Below are 26,055 nucleotides of genomic sequence, written 5' to 3' on the forward strand. Positions count from 1 at the left end.
CTCTGATCCAGTGGTCTAGCCATCACAATTTGGTCTTTTTGGTCAAACTCGCTCAAATCCTTACACTTGTCCATTTTTCCTGATTCTAACATCAACTCTAAGGACAAAATGTTCACTTGCTGCCTAATATATCCCACCCCTGTCAGTGGTCATAATCTTATGGCTGATCTGTGTGTGTGTGTGTGTGTGTGTGTGTGTACATACTAAATACATCATATAACCAAAGAAAACTGACACTTCCCTAATATATCCCACCCCTTAACTTTTTACAGTAAAATGTGGACATGAAATCAAAACTAAGCCTCACACACAGAAAGAGAAAACTGAAATAAAGATCAGAACTGGATTGAACAAAAAGAGCTGACTGTAATAATTACCCGTGTAACTGCTGATGGACTTCACTAAGAGATTTTTTTGTTCTTATTTGTAGATTTCCGATCCTGAAAACTTGGCGACTCCAGAGACCGTAACGGATCTGCCTCCTCTCTCCAGCAGCATCATGTCCGCCATCCTCAAATCACCTGCAGTGACCAGGTAACACACACACACACACACACATACATACAAACACACATACATACATACACACACACACACACACACACACACACACACACACACACACATATATATATATATATATATATATATATATATATATATATATATACAGGGGTTGGACAATGAAACTGAAATGCCTGGTTTTAGACCACAATAATTCATTAGTATGGTGTAAGGCCTCCTTTTGTGGCCAATACAACATCAGTTCGTCTTGGGAATGACAGATACAAGTCCTGCACAGTGGCCAGAGGGATTATGAGCCATTCTTCTTGCAGAATAGTGGCCAGGTCACTATGTGATGCTGGTGTAGGAAAACGTTTCCTGACTCACTCCTCCAAAACACCCCAATGTGGCTCAATAATATTTAGATCTGGTGACTGTGCAGGCCATGGGAGATGTTCAACTTCACTTTCATGTTCATTAAACCACTCTGTCACCAGTCTTGCTGTGTGTATTGGTGCATTATCATCCTGATACATGGCACCGCCTTCAGGATACAATGTTTGAACCACTGGATGCACATGGTCCTCCAGAATGGTTCGGTAGTCCTTGGCAGTGATACGCCCATCTAGCACAAGTATTGGGCCTAGGGAATGCCATGATATTGCAGCCCAAACCATCACTGATCCACCCCCATGCTTCACTCTGGGCATGCAACAGTCTGGGTGGTACGCTTCTTTGGGGCTTCTCCACACCGTAACTCTCCCGGATGTGGGAAAGACAGTGAAGGTGGACTCATCAGAGAACAATACATGTTTCATATTGTCCACAGCCCAAGATTTTCGATGCTGGCACCATTGAAACCGACGTTTGGCATTGGCCATGTACATTGACCCTGTGGAGCTGCCGACGGACAGTTTTGGTGGAAACGGGAGAGTTGAGGTGCACATTTAATTCTGCAGTGAGTTGGGCAGCTGTTTTTTGGATACAATCCGGGTTAGCACCCGGACATCCCTTTCAGACAGCTTCCTCTTGCGTCCAGTTACTCCTGTTGGATGTGGTTCGTCCTTCTTGGTGGTATGCTGACATTACCCTGGATACTGTGGCTCTTGATACATCACAAAGACTTGCTGTCTTAGTCACAGATGCGCCAACGAGACGTGCACCAACAATTTGTCCTCTTTTGAACTCTGATATGTCTCCCATAATGTTGTGTGCATTGCAATATTTTAAGCAAACTGTGCTATTACTCTGCTAATTAAACCTTCACACTCTGCTCTTACTGGTGGAATGTGCAATCAATGAAGATTGGCCACCAGGCTGGTCAAATTTAGCCATGAAACCTCCAACACTAAATTTTTAAAAAAATTAAGCACTTTATTTAGCTGACTTTAAGCTATTAGGATAGAGAAGGCATGTAATTGTCCTGCTCGCTCTAGGGCTGGTATTTGGGGTTGAGGTAGAGACACAGTGGTTCAGATTAGATTTATTGTCTGTGTTTACTCTGATCATCTCTAGGTGCTTCCTGACTGAGATGAGCTCCACCGTCGACTCTGAGGCCATCGACAGCATCGGCGGACTCACAGCCATCACACACATTCTGGCCATCGTGAGAAAAAGTGAGTCTCACATTGTCGTGAGTTAGCCGTTACCCTCTGTAGCCAATCAGAATCCAGGATTCAGCTGATTCACATTTGTTTGTTGTGACGTTTGTGTAGTGGAAAAGTTCAGCGCTCATCTGAAGGGAATCAGTGTGTCAGTGCACAGACAGATCCTGCAGCACTACGGCGTCACGGCAGATGATTCGGCTCACCGGTAACACACACACACTTCTCTAAACCTTCCTGTATACACAAGTACATTCAGAGAAAAGTCACAAAATAGCACTTTCGAACCCTGTCTGACTGTCTAAAACAGAGCCCTTAGGAATCTAGAGCATTACAGACATGCACTACGATGGTTACTACACCCTATGTAGGGCTCTGACTGTCTAAAACAGAGCCATTAGGAATTTAGATCATTACAGACATGCACTACGATGGTTACTACACCCTATGTAGGGCATGAGATGTTCAATCCAGAGCCATTTGGGTACAGATTCAAATTCAAATTTTATTTATCACATATGAAATCATACACAGTATGACATGTAGTGAAATGATTTTTATGACTGTCTTACATTTTGAAGAAAGAAGAAGAGTAAATTTAAAAGTGTGTGGACATGAAAAATATAGGGATATAGATAAAATATTTAGAGAAAAATAGGAAGAATAAAAACTAACATAGTAGAAATTCAGACATGATAAATTATGAAAATCCAATAGTTATCGGATATGCATATACAAATATATACATGTATAAACATATATAATATATAGAAAAATTCAATATGTACATATATCTAGATATAAAAAGTGCAAAATAACGCTTCCTACACAATATATAGGGCACTAGATTACTGAATAAGTGCAAGATGTATGTAGTGGTGTAGGAATATATAAACGGGTACCCTACATCCTACATGCATATATAGAAACTATGAACACATCAGTCTGAGTATTCTGTTATTTAAAATAAGGACAGAGTCAAATTAACTCAGTTCCAGCAGCACAGGAAGATTATATATTCAGCTTATCCCAATATTTTATATTTATATCAAATAATGTTTTATATTAAACCATAAATATATTTCATAACAGTTCACTTATCAACTGTATAAATAGAAATAAGTTGAATTTTTAAGGCTAGAGTCCAAAACAACAGCAATGCTACACTGAGGTCTTTACCCTCAACAGAAATGACTGATAAATATCTTCTTATGAATATGCAAATGAGGAACCACCCACCTGCATCATCCATCTCTACACCCTATGTAGGGGGCTAGATACCTATAAAAGTGCAAAATAATTTTTCCTACACCCTATGTAGTGTGCTGGATTCCTAAATAAGTGCAGAATAATGGTTCCTACGCCCTATGTAGTGCTCTGGATTCCTTTAATAAGTGCAGAATAATGGTTCCTACACCCTATGTAGTGTGCTGGATTCCTAAATAAGTGCAGAATAATGGTTCCTACGCCCTATGTAGTGTGCTGGATTCCTAAATAAGTGCAGAATAATGGTTCCTACACCCTATGTAGTGTGCTGGATTCCTAAATAAGTGCAGAATAATGGTTTCTAGTTGCATCCAGAGCCATTAGGATTCATATTCCTATATAAGTGCAAAGTAATGGTTCCTGCTCCCTATGTAGGGCTCTGGGTGTCTCCCACAGAGCCACTGAATTACAGATCCTTATAGAAGTGCACTAGAAAGGGTGTAATATGGCTTCTGTACCCTGTATATTGCGCTGGATATCCAGTAAGGAGCCATTTTTTTCTACTTTTATTTGTATATTGGGCTTTTCTCACCCTATCTAGTGCCCTAGATGTTGAAGACGGAGAATTCTGGGATTCTTATACACTTGTAAAATAAATAAGTCAGACTCTGTGTGTTGTGTAATCTAGAATGTTAGGTAACGTGGTTGTATTGTTCTTTCTTGTTCAGGTTTATCTATGAGAACGCAGTGGGGACGCTGAACGAGCTCCTGATGCCCTGAATCATCTCTTTTTGTATAGATTCAGCAAAGGATCATGCTTTTCACTTGCTGCTTCCACTTTTATATAAATGTTGTTCTTTCCTTTTTTTTTTAAATCAGTCCTTTAAATCTTCTTTCCACTGTGTCTTCATTATGCAGCACTTATATGTCAAAAGAGACGTGTGACTCTGATCATCATAACCCCAATAAATATCTGCTTCTTGACAGCTGAAATTGTCAAATAAAAAATTAAATATCTAAGTGTGAAATCTAAGTGTGAAATAATGACTCCTGCACCCTACCTAGGGCACTAGTTGTTCAATAACTATCTAAGTGTGAAATAATGGCTCCTACACCCTTCCTAGGGCACTAGGTGTCCAATACAGAGCCATTGTGGCTTTCACTCCATATCTAAGTGTGAAATAATGGCTCCTACACCCTACCTAGGGCACTAGCTGTCCAATACCAAACCAGTGTGGCTTCCAGTTCCTAGAAAAGTGTGAAATAATGGCTCCTACCATAAATATATTTCATTACAGTTCACTTATGAACTATATAAATAGAAATAAGTTGAGTTTTTAAGGCTAGAGTCCAAAACAACAACAATGCTACACAGGTTTTTACCCTCCACAGAAAAGACTGGTAAATATCTTCTTATGAATATGTAAATGAGGAACCACCCACCTGCATCATCCATCTCTACACCCTATGTAGGGGGCTAGATACCTATAAAAGTGCAAAATAATTTTTCCTACACCCTATGTAGTGTGCTGGATTCCTAAATAAATGCAGATAAATACCTTCTTATGAATATGCATGAATATGCAAATGAGGAACCACCCACCTGCATCATCCATCTCTCTCCCTCTCCTTATCTCTTTATCTTTTTTTCTTTCTTGATGTTAACATACTGTGTGTGTGTGTGTGTGTGTGTTCCTGAACCTTGAAGTCTTCTTTGGATTATAACAACTAAAATATGTTTGACTTATAAATTAAAATAAAGCTTTTGTTCATTAAAATAAAAATTAAATAAAAAATGTACACAAAAAATTAATTAAAGTGGTAAAATTTATAATTTGTTTACAGAAATTATTTATTTATTTATTTATTTAGCTAAAACTAACAATACTTAAGGTAAACTTTCTTTTCTTACTTTTTAATAATTGATAAATTAATAATTTATCTATCTATCTATCTATCTATCTATCTATCTATCTATCCTATAAACCTTGCAGTGATTTATTCTGTTCTGTAACATACTCAATTAAAGCAGTTTTATTTTATATAATTAAATTAAATCAAATCTTATTAATATAGATGTAATTATTTTTATTTACTTTAATGAAAAAAAAAACATTATTTTCATTTGATTATAAAGACAAAAATAAATCCAATTGAGCAAACCAGCAACTGGAATGTTTGTGTATAAGAGTGTGTGTGTGTTGGTAAGGGTGTGTTGGGCAGGTGACGTCACCAGGCGGCGAGCGAGAGAAGGGGCGTGGCTCTGCTCGTGGTCGCTGTCCGTGGTACTGAGCTCGCGCGCGCTGACAGGACAGACCGAGACAGAGCGCGCGAGAGAGTTCAGCATCTCTCTCCTCCTCATTAAGTCTGTTTCTTCCTCTTCATCCTGTCGGAGTGTGTGAGTGTGTGAGTGGGTGTGTGTGTCTCCGGTACCGGGACACGGCGGTGCGGTCGGTGGAGCAGGATAGCAGGATGGAGAGCCCGGTTCCGGTCTCTGTGCTCCGGTTTACGCTGCTGCTGCTGATCCTCCGCCTGAGCGCCGCGAGCCACAAACACGGTCAGTTCCTCCGACAATACTTCCTTTATTTAGCGGAAACACACGGGGGGTAAAACACACACACACAAAAAAAAAAACAACCCAACACGCGCATACATGCATGCTGCATGTCTGTGCATGAGCGCGCGCGCGCGTGTGTGTGGGTACTGTACGTTAGAGCTCGTGCATGCTGATTCCCAGCGTATGTTCAGTGCTCAATGCTGATTTTGTTATTCTAAATTAAAATCAAAAAGAAAACAAACAAACAAACAAACAGAGCTTAATTGAATGAACCGGCGCCTTATTTCCGTGTGTTCCAAACCACACCTCATCCACTACAGTGTGTTCTGTAAAAATAAATAAATAAATTAATAAATAAATAAATGTTATTTTTATGTATATTTTTAAAATTTTAGTTTCATTTATATTTTTTTTAATTATATTTATATTTAAAAATAATAAATAAATCTAAAGTTATTATCCTGTCTGACCAGAACGGTACTGGGTTTAGTCTCTAAAACGAGTTCTAGCTTTAGTGTGTCTACATTTTCTTCAGGAAATATAGAGTAGTTTATCTTTAAAGTAAAAAAAAAAAAAAAACAGGTTGCTTACCTGTTAGAGTAAAGGTGTTACTGCTGAAGAAGACTATGTTCTAGTCCCTTTTTTCACTCAGTGCTGTATATAATATATATATATATATATATATATATATATATGATTATAGTAGGTCAAGCCATGAGGAAGTGCTTATAAAATACCCATAATGCACCTTGATGCTTGTAGGCCTTCTTTAGAAGAACCATGTTTGTGTCCTGTGCTGTCTGTCTCTGTCCTGTCAGTCACAGTGACACGAGCCAATGGTGAGAGTCTGTGAGCTCGGGGATGAGGAAGAGAGCAGAGTGGATTAGAGTTCATGGGTCATGTGACCGCTTTGTGGGGATTAGTCACCCCTAAATCCAGGGAAAATGATTCTATAGATTTATACAGAGTGTATGATCTAAACCGGGTGGTGATGTTTGCGTTTCCGCCTCTCAGCTCCGGGATTCCCGTCTGATCCGGAGCTCAGGGTTCTGTGAGTCTTGTCCACGTGTCTGTGTGGGTTTCCTCAGTGTTCTTGGTTTCCTTCAACCTCCAGAACATCAGTAGGTGGATTAGCTGTGCTATCTTGTGTGAAGCATGTATCCTGAGTATATTCCGATCTCGCTCCAGTATTCCCGGGATAGACTCCGGATCCTGTGTGAATGACTGGATGATGATTTAATCTACAAACTTAAATTCTTCTACATGCTAACAGCTGATGGAGGAATATAGACTATATTGCCAAAAGTTTTGGGATGTCTGCCTTTACATGCGCATGAATGTAATATGGAGTTGTCACACCCTTCGCAGCTATAACAGCTTCAACTCTTCTGGGAAGGCTTCCCACAAGGTTTAGTGTTTATGGGAATTTTTGACCATTCCTCTAGAAGAGTGGTCATTTGTGAGGTCAGACACTGATGCTGGTTGAGAAGGTCTGGCTCACAGTCTTCGTTCTAATTCATCCCAAAGGTGTTCTATGGGGTTGAGGTCAGGACTCTGTGCAGGCCAGTCAAGTTCCTCCACACCAAACTCACTCATCCATGTCTTTATGGACCTTGCTTTGGTCACTGGTGTGCAGTCATGTTGGAACAGGAAGGGGTCATCCCCAAACTGTTCCCACAAAGTAGGGAGCATGAAATTGTCCAAAATGTCTTGGTATGAAGCTGAAGCATTAAGAGTTCCTTTCACTGGGACTAAGGGGCCGAGACCAACCCCTGAAAAACAACACCTGAACTCAATGATCTGGAGGGGTGTCCCAAAACTTTTGGCAATATACTTCTCTGTAATGTTAATTACTTAATTGTGGTTTTTAAGAGGACGGAGTGTGTGTGCTCTCGGAAGTAAAGAAAGCGTCATTTCTGTTTGAAAGCTTTAAAGGAACATCAGCTCTCCAGTCCAGGAGCTTCAATTATTGATAAAGGTGTGAAAGATGGACAGTGCAGATGTGTGACATGTAACTTTATCAGAGAGAGTAGGGTGATTTTACACACACACACACACACATTTTCCATCACTATTGTCGCTTGAAATAAAAAGTAGAAGAAAAAGAAGATGGCGAAGAAGAGGAAGTAGAAGAAGAAGAAGAAGAAGAAGAAGAAGAAGAAGAAGAAGAAGAGGAAGTAGAAGAAGAAGAAGAAGAAGAAGTAGAAGAAGAAGAAGAAGAAGAGGAAGTAGAAGAAGAGGAAGAAGAAGAAGAAGAAGAAGAGGAAGAAGAAAAGGAGGGTTGAAGAAGAATAGGAAGAGGAAGAAAAAGAGAAAGAAGAACAAGTAGAAGAAGAGGAAGCATTAGAGGAGGAAGAGATTGAGGAAGAAGAGCAATAGAAACAAGGAGAAAAAAGAGAAGAAGAATAGGAGAAGGAAAACAGAGAGAAAGAAGATCATGAAGAGGAATAAGAAAGCACATGAGGATGAAGCTAAAGCTGATCTGTATTCATTCCTGCAGCTTCATTCAGCATGATGTCACTGAGCTGCTGGAGCTCTGGAGTCCTCCTGCTTCATGTAGCTCCGCCCCCCCTTTTTTTTTTTTTTAACCTTTTTACGTTCTTCCAGACTGAAGAAGAAAAGGCTTTTACGTGTGTTCACATCATTCCGTTACATTCCGGGACGTTATAATGGAAGTGTGAAACTGATCAACGTGTGTGTGTGTGTGCGTGTGTCCTGTCAACATTACTGTAGTGTGAAGATGATGCATAATGTCTTAAACACACGCACACACACACACACACTGTCACAGTCTCTGACTCATGTGTTGATGTGTGAAAAGTAAACACTTATCCTGGTTTATTTAAGATATTTTCAGTAACAATCAGTTCCTTCATGATTTTAGAAGAGTTTGTGTGACACAAGACAAGACAAGACAAGACAAGACAAGACAAGACAAGACAAGACAAGACAAGAAAAGAAAAGAAAAGAAAAGAAAAGAAAAGAAAAGAAAAGAAAAGAAAAGAAAAGAAAAGAAAAGAAAAGAAAAGAAAAGAAAAGAAAAGAAAAGAAAAGAAAAGAAAAGAAAAGAAAAGAAAGCCCGCTCAATTTCAACAACCTTTTTTCCACAAATTTTCAAGTTTTTTGTGCTTTCTTTCTTTCTTTCTTTCTTTCTTTCTTTCTTTCTTTCTTTCTTTATTTTTTTATTTTTTTATATATTTTTTTATTTGCTTGTTTGTTTGATTAATTAAATAAATTAATTTGTTTGTTCAATTAATTAATTAATTTATTTATTTATTTGTTTGTTTTTTTATTTATTTATTTATTTATTTTATTTTTTTTGCATTTTTTGTAATAAGAAGAAGAGAAAAAGAGGGAAAAGTACAAGCAGGCGGAGGAGAGGAGAAAGCGGGAAAAAAACAAGCAGATGAAGAAGAGGAAGCAGAAGAGGAAGCATTATCATTTCTATAGCAACGGCTCGTTCAGAGGGGAAAGAAAGGTGTGTAGATGTTTTTTCCGATTCGTCAGGAGACGCTCAGTTTGGAGGAAGGAGTCTCCGGTTTCAGGACGATGCTTCTTTGCTGTTTCCATGGTAACAAGACATGCGTGAAGCATGAGCAGCTAGAACAGGAAGTAACTTGTTTTTTTTCGAGAACATTAAGTGTAACTCTAAAAGGATAAAAAAAAATTCACGAGGTGTCGCCCTTTAATAATAAAGGATGTGAAAGAGAGAAGGAACCGTCTTCAAGGTGGAAACTCCACTCCATCACACTCTAGCCTTTCTTTCTTTAAAGACTTGTAATGTTTTCATCAGAAGCAGGATTCAGATTAAATAAACTCTTCTGGGAAACTTTTCTCTCCGCTAATTGACCGTTGCAACTCCTTCAATCGATTTGATCCGAAAGCTTGATAGGGGGGGGCAAACCTTAGATTCCTCCTAAGGAACGTCTTTTCTTGCTAATCGCTGGATTAGCCTGGATTAGCTTGGGTGGCATACAGTAGCATTAGCTTTAGCAGGTAATGGACTGATATTAACTCCAGCGGGAAGGTGAAATGCGGCAGATTCCCGCCGGCTGTCTGAGCGTTTCCTCGACACGCATGGCCTCAGTTCATTAGAAGACTCTCCAGGAGCTTGCTGCAGAGCTGGAGAATTAGAGAGAGAGAGAAATAAAGACAGATTTCTGTTAAAACAACCCAAATAAAGATAAAGTGGAGGATCCAGATTTATCCAGAGAGACAGTGAGATCTGATCAGAATAAAAAGGGGAGGAGCTTATATTTCCTTGTCAATCACAGCGACACTAGCCAATCGTCAGGGTTCCTGTGAGCTCATGTATGTGGAAGAGGGCAGATTTCCTCCCAGAAATGTTACTTTCTCCTGTTTTTATCGTCTCCATGGTGATGATTGAGCATCTTGGTCATGTCCCACGGCACAGTGGAGGTTAATATGAAGCTCAGATGTAAGTGGACACTCAGGACTTTGAGAATTTGGAGTGTTTCAGAAGGATTTCTGAACAAAAAAAAAAACACAAAGATGAGTTTATTCCATAGCCGCTGTCCTGAAAGAGGAAGTTAATCTTTAGTTTCCTCACCTGATGAAAACTAAGTTGTCTTTGTCACATATAGACCCTTTCTCTGTTAGTAAACATCGTGAGGATTTTTTGTGGGAGGAGCATAGGTTAGAAGCAGAAAGATTTCCATGACCGATTTTACAAACGCTAGTTATCAAGTTTTGTTAGTTTGTTTTTAAACAATGACTGATCAAAATTTGAATCCATCTAACTATGTTAGGTCACTCACTGTCCAGGACCGAGAATGTTATTGGAAAAAACTACCATTAACGGACAGAACCAGATAGTCCGAGCCGTACACGCTCACTCAGTGGATGGACGATGTGATAGGATGACCTCTGGTAGAGTGACCTGACATCTACACCTATCTGATAGAAAAACCCAGTGCTCCTGGCCACTGTAGAAAGGGAGATGACCCAGACAGTTTCCTTTGTTTAGTCTCTGGTCGTTAGCTACCAGTTAGCTAACTTACACACTAACAAGTTAGGGTTACGTGAGAAATCATTGACCTTGTTCCCCAATGTCTGATGAGGTGGACATGCGTAAGAAATATTTAGACACGAAAACAAACTATACACCACACCAACAAAAAACAATAATTTCTTTATCCTTATCTGATGAAGTATGCACTGCAAACACCAGTGTTTTAATGATCGTTTCTGTCCAGTCTGCTCGTTTTATTGAGTTTGACCACAGCTGTCATGGGATTTTTTGGCTGGCAGTGGCAGCAGGTATGTGATAAAACTTCAAATTGAAGCCACATCGATTCTGACACACTACAAAACAACAAGATCATTGTGTAGCTGGACTCTGTACTGGTTTGTACTGACCGCCTCCAGTTTTCCCTCTGTTTTTCCTCCAGCTAGCATTATGACATCACATTACTGCACAGAGAAATTCTTTCTTCCATCCTTTGGGGGTTGGGGTCAGGGTCAGCCATGATGCAGTTCCCCTGGAGCAGGGTGGATTGGGGGCCTTGCTCAAGGGCCCAATAGTGGCATCTTGGCAGTGCTGAGGCTTGAACAATGATCTTCCTGTCAACCCCCCAGTGCTTTAACCACTTGAGCTACCACCACCCCAACTGGACACACAGTCAAGTCTGTGACCTAAAACTTGCTCCAGCACTTTCCGGAAACATCCGAACACGTCGGCATCATGGCGAGCGAACAGAAGCCTGAGCTGATTCAGCTGAGTGGCGCTATGGAGGCGTGTTCAGGGGGATCTCGCGGGACAATCTGTGCCTGGCAGCGAGCTTCAGTCGGCTCAGTTTGGCTGGAAGGAGTGAGTTTAATCAGAGAGCGAGAGAGACATGGCGACACGCTGCCAGGCCATCTGTACCACCAGATACTGACTCTCTCTCTGTCTCTCTCTCTCTGTCTCTCGCTCGTAAGCTCACGTTTTCCTCTTGTAACGTTTACCTCAAAGCGAGATGTGTTTATTTGTTGAGTGGGGCATGAAAGTGCACCTGGAGAGCACTAGAAATGAGAAGGACGATGGCTTTGTGTCCTGAAATGTGATACTTTCCGTGTTTTTTCAGAATCTGGATCTGGATCTTCAGTTCACTTTGAGGACTTTCAAAGCTGATCATTTGGTTACTAAAAGAAAATAATCATGAAAATCTAGATAATCATGTATCACGTAGCTGAGAAACATCTGGTGTGTGTGTGTGTTTTACACAAGCCTCCTTTAATAGACACGACCCCAAATTTCTGTCTGTTCGGAATGAAAAATTAGGCCAGTCACTTCAGCCAGAGACTTCAGATATCACGCTTCTTAAAGTCAAGAGACTCAGTGAACCCTGAATAAAACACCAGAGCTGCCTGATTTTCCAAGATGGAGGAGCTGAAGGAGGCGAAGCTTCATAACATACATGCTGTACAACCAAAAGTAGAATAAAAATAGAATTTAAAAAATTAAATAAATTTGTAATTGAGTCACAGTATTATTGAGCAGCATTAGCATAGCACTAGCGAAGTATCTCTAATCTGAGAAAATATCGTCTTCCTAATAAAAATTCAGAGCTTTTATTATTTATTGTTTATTATTTATTTTATTTTATTTATTACAAAGAACCTTTGATTTTTTTAATACAAAAAAAGTAAGGCAACAGCTTTATTAAATAAAGAGCCTGACCATGTGAAATAATAATATCTGATGCTAGCTCTAATTGACCTTCTGGGCTATCTGTAGAGCCTGTGGGTGGAGCTTTGTGAGCTTTCTTTCTTTCTTTCTTTCTTTCTTTCTTTCTTTCTTTCTTTCTGTTACAGCTAAAAGATACAAAGTTTTATACCATGTACAGTGTACAAACATAGCGTTTTAAAAAGTAGAATAAAAATAGAATAAAAAAATAATTATCATGAAAATAAAAATAGAATTACATGTTCAAGCAAAGGAAATATATATATAGAAAATATTTAAAAAGTATAATATGTATTTGTCAGTTGTTTTTTAAAATAATATTCTTTAATCAAGAAATGCGCTAGTAATTAAATCGCAGCATTATCAAGCAGCATTAGCATAGCACCAGCTAGGTATTTCTGGTATATAATCTCTGACGCTTGCTCCAACTGACCTTCTTTGATGCCTGAGTAGATCATGGTGGCGGAGCTTTGTGAATGTGGGCGGGGTTTGAGGAGTAACCTAACCTGCAGTGTTTAGCCAATCAGGAGTTCCTTCATTCCTTCTTTCCTTCCTTCCTTTCCCTTCCTTCCTTCCTTCCTTCCTTCCTTCCTTCCTTCCTTCCTTCCTTTACTTTTATCTCATCTTTAAAAATTACACCTGAGGTTCAGATCCTTGCTCTGGAGGTCAGCAGTAGCAGTTGGTTGATGCTGGTGATAATTTTTTTTTACTTCTTGATATCTGATTTTGTAGCTTGTTTTGAAGATGAACAGAGACTCGGTAGGAGTTCAGTCCTCCACCTAGCTGAGGACCGAGCAGAACCTTGACTCCTGCACTCCATGAGTGTCGACTCCATCAGGTCTTGTCTCTTTGGATTGGATGCAGTGATGCAGGGCTTTTTTTTTTTTTTTTAAGTCTAATGTCATGCCTCAACAGAAGGAGGTGACATATGTGTGCTCAAAGGTGAGGAAGCATCATACAGACAAATGAGGGAAATTTGTGCTGCAGTGACATAGAGCAATAAACTAACAGCCTGCACCGTCACACCCTGTCACTCAAAGCCTCAACCACTTCCTGCTTCCTGCTAACAGTTTCAGACACCATGTGAGTAGGAATGATGCTTTAATATGACCAACCCAAACAACTGGTTCAGTTGGGAGCAATGGTGGCTTAAGTGGTTAAGGCTCTGGTTTGTTGATCAGAAGGTTGGCGCTCAAGCACCAGTACTGTCCAGTTGCTACCACTGGGTCCATGAGCAAGGGCCTTAACCCTGTCTGCTTCAGGGACACTGTATCATAGCTGACCCTGTGCTCTAACCCCAACCTCCAAAGCTGGGATGTGTGAAGAACCTGCGGTTCTTTCTTTCTTTCTTTCTTTCTTTCTTTCTTTCTTTCTTTCTTTCTTTCTTTCTTTCTTTCTTTCTTTCTTTCCTGTTTATTCAACCTCTTGATCGCTGGTGTCTCTAGTGACACTCTAGTACAATAAGCTAGCAAAGACAGTATGTAGCCTAGCTGTAGGATCGATATGACACTGTCTGGGCAGAGCATTGCCCTCTAGAACCAGCGCTAGCGACTAACTACGAATGTGACTTGAATAACTTATTGCTAGCAAGTGTGTTTCATTAAAGCGACCTAAGCAATATTATTTCCATCACGTTTCATTTCCTGTTCCCGCTCAGGGGGCGTTTACTTTCCTGAAGTCGGATAAAGATCAGACTGAACGTTAGTCACACTTCATGATGATGGTGATGTGCTCTCGGTGATTGTCAATGAAACCCTCATTGTTGATATTTGTGTGTGTGTGTGTGTGTGTTGCAGAACTTTATGTAAGCCTTAATAAGCGGCAGTTTTGCGTTTACTAAATGGGTGTCTTATTGCAGGCTAATTCTCCAGCATCATCTGATGCTGGTCTCATGTATTTCTATGTATGTGTGTGTGGGAGAGAGAGAGAGAGAGAGAGAGAGAGAGAGAGAGCGTGGGAGTCGTCGCTCGTTTCCTGTCAACTCCGTCTAGGCTATAAATACATTTCATAGAGGAAGTGAGCAGCCTTGTTGAGAAACTAATAACTTTTTCTCTGCCTTTCTCTCGCTGTATCTACATCTCTGTCATTTCTCTCTGCCTCGTGCTTTCTCTTCTTCCATATTCATCTTTTCCTCCTCTGTCAAATCGGTTCACGCCAGTGGTTGAGCTAGGATATGATGTTCCTTATTTAATTATAAACCACCCAACCTTCTCCTGAGTGCCTGAGTTGGTTGTTGTGTTGATTTCATCCAGAAATAAAACTGATAAAATGTTCGGCTTATTCCATATATGGTTGATCGTCCAGAATAAGTTCTGGGGCATTATCGAAGCAGCCATCTTAGAGAACTGGAATCACTGTCTTCCTCAATGCCCTGGTCTAAAAACTGGACTTGATCATAATAAAGGTCTCAAGTCAGTTCACTCCTTATTAGCATGACTAACCCACTCCACATTAGCTAATCCCTCATCACTATCTTTGCTAGGTTGTCGCTGCAGGCGTGTGCTGTACAGTTTTACTCAGCACAATGTTTAGCTGTGCTACGTCTGATCTCTCACCCGCTGTGTCAGATATCCTCCAGGATTCCTAGTCACTGGAACGGAAACTGGCGAGAAGGATACAGGGAAATATTTACTGGCATGTTCTGTGGAATATCAGTATTTGACTTGGATGGAAGGTGTTCAGGTATTCATGTGATATTCAGGGTTTAGCCATAAGCCAGGATTCAGGAGAAAGTTAGGGTTCAGGAGTTTAGTCAGGGTTCAGGAGTTATCCAGGGGTAAGGAGATATCCACACTTCATGAGATACCCAGGGTTCAGGAGTTATCTAAGGTTTAGGTGTTATCCAGATATCCAGGGTTCAGGAGGTATTGAGGGTTCAGGAGTTATTCAAGGTTCAGTTTTTATCCTCATTCAGTGGTCAGGAGTTATTCAGGGTTCATGAGATATCCAGGGTTCAGGCATTACCTGGGGTTTAGGAATTATTCAGGGTTAAATTGTTATCCTTATCCAGGGTTCAGGAGTTATCCAGGGGTCAGGAGATACTCAGGGGTCAGGAGTTATTGAGAGGTCAGGAAATATACAGAGTTCAGGTATTATCCAGGGTTCAGGAGTTATCTAGGGTTTAGGTGTTATCCAGGGTTCAGGAGTTACTCAGGGTTCAGAAGTTACTCAGGGTTCAGAAGTTATCTGGGGATCAGGAGTTACTCAGGCTTCAGGAGCTATCCAAGGTTCTGGAGATATACAGGGTTTGTGAGTTATTTGGGTGTTCAGACGTTATGCAGGGTTCAGCTGTTATCCTTATCCAGGGTTCAGGAATTATTCTAGGTTCAGGAGTTATCCAGAGCTCATGAGTTATGCAGGATTCAGCTGTTATCTTTATCCAGGGTTCAGGAGATCTCCAGTGGTTATGAGTTATCCAGGGTTCAGGAGTTATTCAGGGATCAGGAGATATCCAGGGTTCAGGAGTTATTTGGAGTTCTGCTGTTATCCTTATCCAAGATTCATGGTTCATCTGTTATCCATGGTTCAGGAGTTATCCAGGGCTCAGCTAACATCTTTATCCAGGGTTCAGTAGTTATTCAGGGTTCAGGTGTTATCCAGTTGTCAGGAGATATCCAGGGTTCAGGAGTTATCCAGTTGTCAGAAGATATCCAGGGTTCAGGAGTTATCCAGGGTTCAGGAGTTATCCAGGGTTCAACTGTTATCTTTATCCAGGGTTCAGGAGATCTCCAGTGGTTAGGAGTAATCTAGGGTTCAGGAGATATCCAGGGCTCAGGAGCTATCCAGGGTTCAGGAGCTATCCAGAGTTCAGGAGATATCTAGGGGTTAGGAGTTATCCAGAGTTCAGGAGTTATCCAGGGTTCAGGAACTATTCAGGGTTCAGGAGTTATCTAGGGTTCAAGAGTTATTCAGAGTTCATGAGTTATTCAGGGTTCAGGAGTTATCCAGAGTTCAGGAGATATCCAGAGGTCAGGTTTTATCTAAATTATTTTCAATCATAGCTGCACCCAGGACATGTACATTTTCATGCACAACATGCTAATGAGCAAATCCCACTGAAATAAACACTCGCTAATGCTCAAGGCTAAAGTCGAGCTCTCGTAATACACTTCAAATGGCTTCTCTAACCGGTGTTTGTTTCCCGCTTGAAGACACTGTGTATCTGTATCAGCATTCCGGAGGCCTGGAACCAGTATTTATTCTCCAGTCTCAGCTGTGTAACTGGCCGTGGTGTGAAAAAGACATTAAGGTTCCGTCATCCTTCAAAGTCACACTGTGTTGCATAATTCATACTTCATAATTCTTCATCCTTCTCTTTCACAGCTCGCACGGCCTGGAGCACGTTTCCATATTAGTCTTCTGTGTGTGTGTGTTTGTGTGTGTGTGTGTGTGTGTGTGTGTGGGGGTTCAACTACGAGGCTCTGAGTGCAATACTAAGCAACAGCATCTCTGAAGTGTGGGTGTACGCAATGTTTTATTGTTAATGCAGCTGACTTTTGAATGACATTCAGTAACAAGTGGTGTGTGTGTGTGTGTGTGTGTGTGTGTGTTGAAAAGCAACATCTTTAGGCTTTCTAAAGTGTATGTATTATGTATCATGCGTTTTTTAAATACACATGACTCTTGGGTGACAGTCAGTAAAGTGTGTGTGTGTCTGTGTGTGTGCAGAATGTTAATAGAAATGACTCTTTAAGCCCTGAAGCTCTCATTATTTTATAATACTCTCTATTATTATTGATAATGTGCTATCGTTACTGAGGTGTTAATACTTCTGCAGGGAAAGTTAGGTGTATTCAGAGTTGGGTTTCTCTGCTGCATTAAAGCAGAAACCTGTGTTTCATGTCGAATCTTTCCGGAGAATTGTTCTGCTGCATGGAGTTGTGGGAAATGAAGCACATATTTTCCTGTAGTCAGACAGGAAGTGATGAATCCTGCGCAAGAAATGTGTGAGGTTTAGCTCTCATTTATTTTATGGGTGGAGATTTGATTTGAATATTTTACGGGGGTGATGTGTGTAAGGGTTTGTGTCCTGATATATTTTAATTAAATAAAAAATATATATCTGACTACCCAATTCATCTATACAGTCAACCATCCATCCATCCATCCATCCATTCACCCATCCATCCATTCACTTATCCATCCATTCACCCATCACTGCATTCATCCATCCATTCACCCATCCATCCATTCACCCATCCATCTATCAATGCATTCATCCATCCATCCATCTATCCATCCATCTTTCTTTCCATCCATCCATCCATCCATCCATTTATCAATCCATTCACCCATCCATCCATCAATTGATTTCTCCAAGGAAAAGTGCTGGATTTCTCCATGGAATTCTCTATAGCCAATCATCAGGATTTGTTACTTTTCTCAGTTTTAGATCATTAATCTATTAATTGAAATATAAACCTGTCGCTCTGATCACGTCTCATGTCACAAACCAGTGCAGGAAGTGAACAGTTGCGGGTTTGAAAGAGCTGTGAGTGTTTATGGTGAAGAAACTTAAACTTCCAGCCATGACAATGTGTGTGTGTGTGTGTGTGTGTGTGCACTCTCAGGCTGTGTGTTAGTGCGTTTCCCTCTGTACATGTTGATCTCAATGGACACACACAAACACACACACACACACACACACACACATACACACTCAGGCTGTTCAGAATTCACATCTGCTTGGGTGTATAATTAGGAGTCACTGCAAAGAGATTGTGTGTGTGTGTGTGTGCACTGAATTAATATGCAGGTGCGGGAACATCATGAATATGCTGATGGATGCAGTGTGCTACACACACACACACACACACACACACACAGATTAGCATTGAAAACCTTTGCATGAATCTCAAAAGACAGTGTGTGTGTGTGTGTGTGTGTGTGTGTGTGTGTGTGTGCGCCTCAGAAGCAGGTGACACGTTACTCGACTCAGATGTAGTATGTCTCTTGTGGGTGTGGCTTCTAAAGCTAACTAGTGAAACACAGCTGAAACTCCTGAGCTCCATGAAGAGAAGAGAAGAGAAGAGAAGAGAAGAGAAGAGAAGAGAAGAGAAGAGAAGAGAAGAGAAGAGAAGAGAAGAGAAGAGAAGAGAAGAGAAGGGGGTGAAAGTGGGTGGAGACACAGGTTGGGGCAGGGCTACACCAATTTAACCTTATGTCATTTTTCTGTGTAGTTTGATCTTAATTGAGATTTCAGTGCAGTTTAAAACATTTGGTAGTAATGTGTGTGTGTGTGTGTGTGTGTGAGAGAGAGAGAGAAGGAAACCAACCTCAACCAGCATCCACTTAACAGCTTAGAGCAAACCCTGGCTGCTTGCCACATTTACTCCCAGACACACACTATGTGTGTGTGTGTGTGTGTATTTATTGGGAGTCTATTTGTATTATCTATCATCTGCAACAACAGATCTCTGGTGAAGAGTCCTCTGTGTGTGTGTGTGTCAGTCTCAGTGAAGGAGGCATGGCCTGTGTGTGTGTGTGTCAGTCTCAGTGAAGGAGGCGTGGCCTCTGTGTGTGTGTGTCAGTCTCAGTGAAGCAGGTGTGGCCTCTGTGTGTGTCAGTCTCAGCGAAGGAGGCGTGGCCTCTGTGTGTGTGTCAATCTCACTGAAGGAGGCATGGCCTCTGTGTGTGTGTGTCAGTCTCAGTGAATTAGGTGTTCACATTTTGACATCATGAGACCAAGACGACACCTAACAATTGATCAACAGTACCTCGTCATTGCAAGGCTTCAAACAGGATGTTCTCAGAGGGAAGTGGCCACTGAGCTTAGAGTGTCACAGAGTGTCATCAGCAGGTTGTGACAGAGATACAGCGAGACTGGAAGAGTCACAGAAAGGCATAGAAGTGGACGTCCTTTGGCCACATCCCATGTTGATGACCGCTTCATTGTAAGCAGTGCCCTCCGGAACCGGATGATGAATGCCACTCAACTCCAGGCACATTTAAGGGAGGTGAGAGGCACCCAAGTGTCACATCAGACCATTCGAAACCGTTTACATCAGTGTGGTCTGCGTGCTAGACGACCTGCAAGGGTACCTGACCACACCACCATGCACAGGCGTCGGGCCAGGGAGCATTTACACTGGACGAGGGACCAGTGGGCCTCAGTGCTGTTCTCTGATGAAAGTCGATTCACGTTGAACAGAAATGATGGCCTGAGTGGCCTGCACTTTCTCCAGACCTGAATCCCACAGAAAACCTATGGAATCAGCTGAGTAGCCGTGTAGAGGCTCGTAACCCTGCACCCCAGAACTTCAATGACCTGAGGGCCGCCCTTCAAGAAGAGTGGAATGCCATGCCTCAGCAGACAATAAGTCGACTCGTGAACAGCATGAGACGTCGTTGTCAAGCTGTAATTGATGGTCAAGGGCACATGACAAATTATTGAGACATTGACATTTTTTGTTGTGGTATACCCTCCACTGTTGTTGGCTTTTGTTTCAATAAATTGTTTGAGATGAGGAAATCACCATTGCATGCTTCTAGTTAAGTGCCCTACTTTCATGATATAATATCACTGTAGCATGAACTTTTTACATTTTCCATAAATTTCACCCAAAAGTCAAATATCCTTAACTTTTTGTGAGTAGTGTATACATACTATATACTATCTGTATATTCACTGTTATATTATCTGTTACTGTTGTACATACATTGTACATAATGCACACATTTTTTTAGCACAATTATAATTACACCTGTCACTTTATCTGCTGTAAATTCTACCTGCACATACTTTTCTTTGCAATGACAATAAAGTTCTATCTATCTATCTATCTATCTATCTATCTATCTATCTATCTATCTATCTATATATATATATATATATATATATATATATATATATATATATACACACACTATATTGCCAAAAGTATTCACTCACCTGCCTTGACTCGCATATGAACTTAAGTGACATCCCATTCCTAATCCATAGGGTTCAATATGACGTCGGTCCACCCTTTGCAGCTATAACAGCTTCAACTCTTCTGGGAAGGCTGTCCACAAGGTTTAGGAGAGTGTGAGGTCATACACTGATGTTGGACGAGAAGGTCTGGCTCTCAGTCTCCGCTCTAATTCATCCCAAAGGTGTTCTATTGGGTTGAGGTCAGGACTCTGTGCAGGCCAGTCAAGTTCATCCACACCAGACTCGGTCATCCATGTCTTTATGGACCTTGCTTTGTGCACTGGTGCACAGTCATGTTGGAAGAGGAAGGGGCCAGCTCCAAACTGTTCCCACAAAGTTGGGAGCATGGAATTGTCCAAAATGTCTTGGTATGCTGAAGCATTCAGAGTTCCTTTCACTGGAACTAAGGGGCCAAGCCCAGCTCCTGAAAAACAACCCCACACCATAATCCCCCCTCCACCAAACTTTACACTTGGCACAATGCAGTCAGACAAGTACCGTTCTCCTGGCAACCGCCAAACCCAGACTCATATAGTGTATATATATATACATAGAGAGAGAGAGAGAGAGAGAGAAATAATTCTTGTTTTATTATGTGGAAATGACTGAGAGTCGTGACCCTCTGGAGAAGAAGAGAAGGAAAAACAATGTGTGGATATACGCACACACACACACACACACACTGGAGGAGATGGGGTTTCCTTCCTCATTATCCATTACAGCAGAGATGAGACACTAATCAGATCAGATGGAGGAGTATGAGATAAGGGTGGAGTGTATACTGATTACTGATTGATGAATTTATTAATGAATCATGATTGTTAGAGAGAAAAGTGTGTGTGTGTGTTTGTGTGTGTGTGTGTGAGAGAGAAAGAGAGAGAGAGAGAGAGAGAGAGAGAGAGAGAGAGAGTGTCTCTGCTACGCCTCCTTCACTGAGACTGACACACACAGAGACCACGCCTCCTTCACTGAGACCGATGCACACAGAGACCACGCCTCCTTCACTGAGATTGACGCAGACAGAGGCCACGCCTCCTTCACTGAGACTGATACATAGAGAGACCACGCCTCCTTCACTGAGATTGACGCAGACAGAGGCCACGCCTCCTTCACTGAGACTGATACATAGAGAGACCACGCCTCCTTCACTGAGACTGACACACACACAGGCCACGCCTCCTTCACCGAGACTGACACACACAGAGGCCACGCTTCCTTCACTGAGACTGACACACACAGAGGCCACGCTTCCTTCACTGAGACTGATGCACACAGAGGCTACGCCTCCTTCACTGAGACTGACACACACAGAGGCCACGCCTGCGTCACTGAGACTGACACACACAGAGGTCACGCCTCCTTCACTGAGACTGACACACACAGAGGTCACGCCTCCTTCACTGAGACTGACACACACAGAGGCCACGCCTCCCTGACTGAGACTGACATACACAGAGGTCACGCCTCCTTCACTGAGACACACACACACACAGGACTGGGTATAATTTGCATATTCATGAATATTTATACCCGCTGCATCTTCAGTGAGGGTAAAGGTGAATCTACAGCCTTTTAAATGATTTATTCTTCCAGTCAGATGATGTGTAATGGTTTAAAGTGATACACTCAGACGCCGTAATTAGCCGAGTCTGTGTTTTAAAGAGATATTTCACTTCATGCTAAGATTTTTGGGCCGAAAAAGAAAAAGGAAACTTGTTGAACTTGTTGAACTTTTTCTCATTGAGCTGATTTTTAATGAGTCTCAGAGAATTTTTCATTTACTCTCAGGTCATGTTCAATGTGACAGAGACAGCAAAGCAACACCAATCTCTCTCAACACCAATATATATATATATATATCCCTCTCTCTCTACCTCTCTGGTACTCAGTGTTCTCAGCATGTTGGTTTAATGGGCTTTTGGCAGGTGGAGCTGAAATGCTGTTAGAAAAATGAGAGACTGTCCTTGTTAGACTATGATGGTGACAATGCTAGTGTGAACCACACACACACACACACACACACTTCTAATCATGCTCCATTCCTGTCTGTTGTATTAAAGCATCATGATGTCCTGTTTATAATAATCTCACATCAGCAAGAAGCTAGAAGAGACATTTATCACATTCACATCAATCTGCATCTTTCTCCATGTTATTAATAGAAAACACACTTCTTGTGTGTGTGTGTGTGTGTGTGTGTGTGTGTGTGTGTGTGTGTGTGTGTGTGTGTGTGTGAATGTCGAATATCAGCTCATGTCAATGATGTTTTACATAATAAGACCTAGAAAGAAGGAAAGAAAGAAAGAAGTGGAATCGGTAAGGGAAAGGGTGAGGGAAAGGTTTATGGCTGCAGCAAGTGTTATATGAGCGTTATTTGAACGTTATTTGAATGTTATATGAGTGTTATATGAGTGTTATATGAGTTCTGGGTATGTGGGCTTTTGTCAGATGAGTCTGTAATTCTGACCAATCCCACCCACTCCTGAGGAATTCTGTCCACTCCTGAAGGAATTCTGACCAATTCTGCCCAGTCCTGCAGGAATTCTCTCCACTCCTGAAAGAATTCTGCCCAGTTCTGCAGGAATTCTGACCACTCCTAAAGGAATTCTGACCAATTCTGCCCACTCCTGAAGGAAGTCTTCTGACTCCTGAAGGAATTCTGTCCACTCCTGAAAAAATCCCACCCAGTCCTCCAGGAATTCTGTCCACTTTTGAAGGAATTCTAACCAATACTGCCCACTCCTAAAGGAATTCTTAAGAAATTATGCCCACTCCTGAAATAATTCTTTCCACTCCTGAAGGAATTCTGCCCACTCTTGAAGGAAATCTGTCCACTCCTGAAGAAATCCTGCCCAGTTCTGCAGGAATTCTGACTACTCCTGGAGGAATTCTGACCAATTCTGCCCACTCCTAAAGGAATTCTGTCCACTCCTGAAGGAATTCTGTCCACTCCTGAAGGAATCTCACCCAGTCCTGCAGGAATTATGTCCACTTTTGAAGGAATTCTGACCAATTCTGCCCACTCCTGAAGGGATTCTGCCCACTCCTGAAGGAATTCTGCCCACTCCTGAAGGAAATCTGTCCGCTCCTGAAGGAATCCTGCCAAGTTCTGCAGGAATTCTGACTACTCCGGGAGGAATTCTGACCAATTCTGCCCACTCCTAAAGGAATTCTGTCCACTCCTGAAGGAATCCTGCCCAGTCCTGCAGGAATTGTGTCCACTTTTGAAGGAATTCTGACCAATTCTGCCCACTCCTGAAGGGATTGTGCCCACTCTTGAAGGAATTATGCCCACTCATGAAAGAATTCTGCCCACTCCTGAAGGAATTATGCCCTCTCATGAAGGAATTCTGCCCACTCCTAAAGGGATTCTGCCCACTCTTGAAGGAATTCTGCCCGCTCCTGAAGGAAATCTGTCTACTCCTGAAGGAATCCTGCCAAGTTCTGCAGGAATTCTGACTACTCCTGGAGGAATTCTGACCAATTCTGCCCACTCCTGAAGAAATTCTGTCCACTCCTGAAGGAATTCTACTTAGTCCTGTAGGAATTCTGTCCAATCCTGCCCACACTTGAAGGAATTATGCCCACCCCTGAAGGAATTATTTCCACTTCTGAAGGAATCCTGTTCACTCCTGACAAAACTCACCAATCCTGCCCACTCCTAGTGAAATTCCTAACATGACGAGGAATACCTAAAGGAATTTTGACACACTCCACATGCTCCTGAAGGAATTTTGACACACTCCACATGGTCCTGAAGGAATTTTGACACACTCCACATGGTCCTGAAGGAAATTCTGACGAATCCTTTTTCGCCTGAAGGAATTTTGGCCTACTCCTGTGTGAACTATGAACAATATTATCTCCTACCTAAAAGAATTCTAAGACACTATCTGTGCTCCTGAAGGAAATCTGACCAATCCCACATGCTGTTTCTGGAACTCTGAGCACTCCAGTGTATCACTGTGTATCATCTTCGGTGGAAATGAGCGTTATTTTATGGTTGATGTTTAACAGAAAATAAAATCTTCCACCATGTGTTAGCTACCTTAGCCTTGTAGCTCCAGTATAACGCTAAACACTTTTTATCAATGTTTCCTGCACAGAGTGAGCTTTGGCTGTAGCTGTAGAGTTATTGTGCTTACAGAGAAGTGTGTTAGCGTGAAATAACAGTGTGTAGTCACTAGCATAAGCACAGTTTATTAACTTTAGCGCTTGGTGGTAAGAATATTAGTGTATTGTTTGTTGCAGCCCTGACAAAAACAGCGCAATGGCTCCCACATTAGCAAAACTCCTGATTAAACACTTAGCCTGTCAGAGCTGCAGCTAATAATACAGCCTAGAAGTGTGTGTGTGTGTGTGTGTATAATATAATCATTTCCTGCTCTATACACTCAGCTCAAGAGGTTCAGAGTGAGAGACAGTGTCACGTTTGTGACGTCTGGACCGATGGGATAATGCGTGTAAAAGCCACGTGGAGATTTTGTGACATCATAATGTCAAACTGAAGCGTGCAGTTAATCCGAATAAAGCAGATGATCCTGTGTTCCGTTTTCCTGACCATCATTTCTTACTGGTTTGTTCAACTTTAATTCTAAACTACACACCCCTGTTACCATGGAAACCAGAATAACACCTACTGACCAATCAGCATTCTGGATTTAACCAAGTATTACATAGTGTTGAGCAGGAGGCTGTTTTCTGTGTGTGTGTGTGTGTTCAGGAGCGGGTTATTATCGTGTGAAATAGCACCTTCCATTAGCAAGCCTTGGTTTGTTGATAAATTACGTGTGTGTGTGTGTGTGTGTGAGAGAGAGAGTGAATTCAGGTCACATTTCTCCTCCTCTTTTTCTGTATGTGACAATTTACCAACCTGTGAACATGTCATTAACCTGTGACACTCTCTCTCTCTCTCTCTCTCTCTCTTTCTTTCACACACACACACAATTTGTTTTCGAGAAAAGATATACTATTCTTTCTTTCTTTCTTTCTTTTTTTCTTTTTCTTTCTTTATATTTTTATGTTGATGTATGAGCTTTTAATTTATTATTATTTTTATTTATTTATTTTTTTTTAATTTATTATTATTTATTATTTTTTCCTGCAATAGTGTTTAAAAGGTCTGGACCTCCATGAGGAAAAAGCAGACCAGAGGAAAGAAGAACCAATTTTTAAAGGGCACACCAATAGCACCCTAAGGCAGTGGTGGCTTGAGCGGTTAAGGCTCTGGGTTGTTGATCAGAAGGTTGGGGTTCAAGCCAAGCCCTTAACACCTTCTGCCTCAGGGGTTATTATAGTTACCCCTATGCTAATCATATGGTAGAGCAGAAAATTCTAGAGGGCATGAACAGAAAAAGAAAGAGAACTCTTAATGAAGTGGTGTAATAGACAGGTAACAGCTGATGAGTCTGACCACCTTCCTCAAGCTGTACATCAGACACTGAGACACATCGCTGGGGTTTTGGAAACTTTTACATGCCATGTGTCCAAGCTGAAAACTATGAAAAAAAAAATAGATCTGATACACCTTGGATACATTATTTTAAGTTTTTTTCTGCACTGAGAGAAACATTTTTTTTTGTAT

The 26,055-nt window shown here is 41.3% G+C and overlaps 2 protein-coding genes across 3 annotated transcripts in view; both read left to right on the plus strand.

Annotated features, from left to right (window-relative positions):
* Positions 1 to 5,045, plus strand: part of ncapg2 (non-SMC condensin II complex, subunit G2) — a 46,881-nt gene extending 41,836 nt beyond the window's left edge. The window contains exons 24-27 of the mRNA XM_058395990.1: positions 431 to 534; positions 2,020 to 2,120; positions 2,220 to 2,316; positions 4,043 to 5,045. Coding sequence (XP_058251973.1) covers positions 431 to 534; positions 2,020 to 2,120; positions 2,220 to 2,316; positions 4,043 to 4,094 — 354 coding nt within the window. The 3' untranslated portion in view covers positions 4,095 to 5,045. The remainder of the gene's footprint in view (positions 1 to 430; positions 535 to 2,019; positions 2,121 to 2,219; positions 2,317 to 4,042) is intronic.
* A 373-nt stretch (positions 5,046 to 5,418) lies between these two features.
* Positions 5,419 to 26,055, plus strand: part of ptprn2 (protein tyrosine phosphatase receptor type N2) — a 219,173-nt gene continuing 198,536 nt past the window's right edge. The window contains exon 1 of one of the 2 annotated variants that reach the window (XR_009205012.1): positions 5,419 to 5,871. Coding sequence is in view for 1 of the 2 variants with exons in the window: in XM_058395448.1 (XP_058251431.1) it covers positions 5,787 to 5,871 (85 nt within the window). In the remaining variant the exon portion in view is untranslated. The remainder of the gene's footprint in view (positions 5,872 to 26,055) is intronic. The other variant, XM_058395448.1, reaches the window with a different exon arrangement.

This window comes from Hemibagrus wyckioides, linkage group LG07 (genome assembly GCF_019097595.1).
Source record: "Hemibagrus wyckioides isolate EC202008001 linkage group LG07, SWU_Hwy_1.0, whole genome shotgun sequence".
Taxonomy (NCBI): Eukaryota; Metazoa; Chordata; class Actinopteri; order Siluriformes; family Bagridae; genus Hemibagrus; species Hemibagrus wyckioides.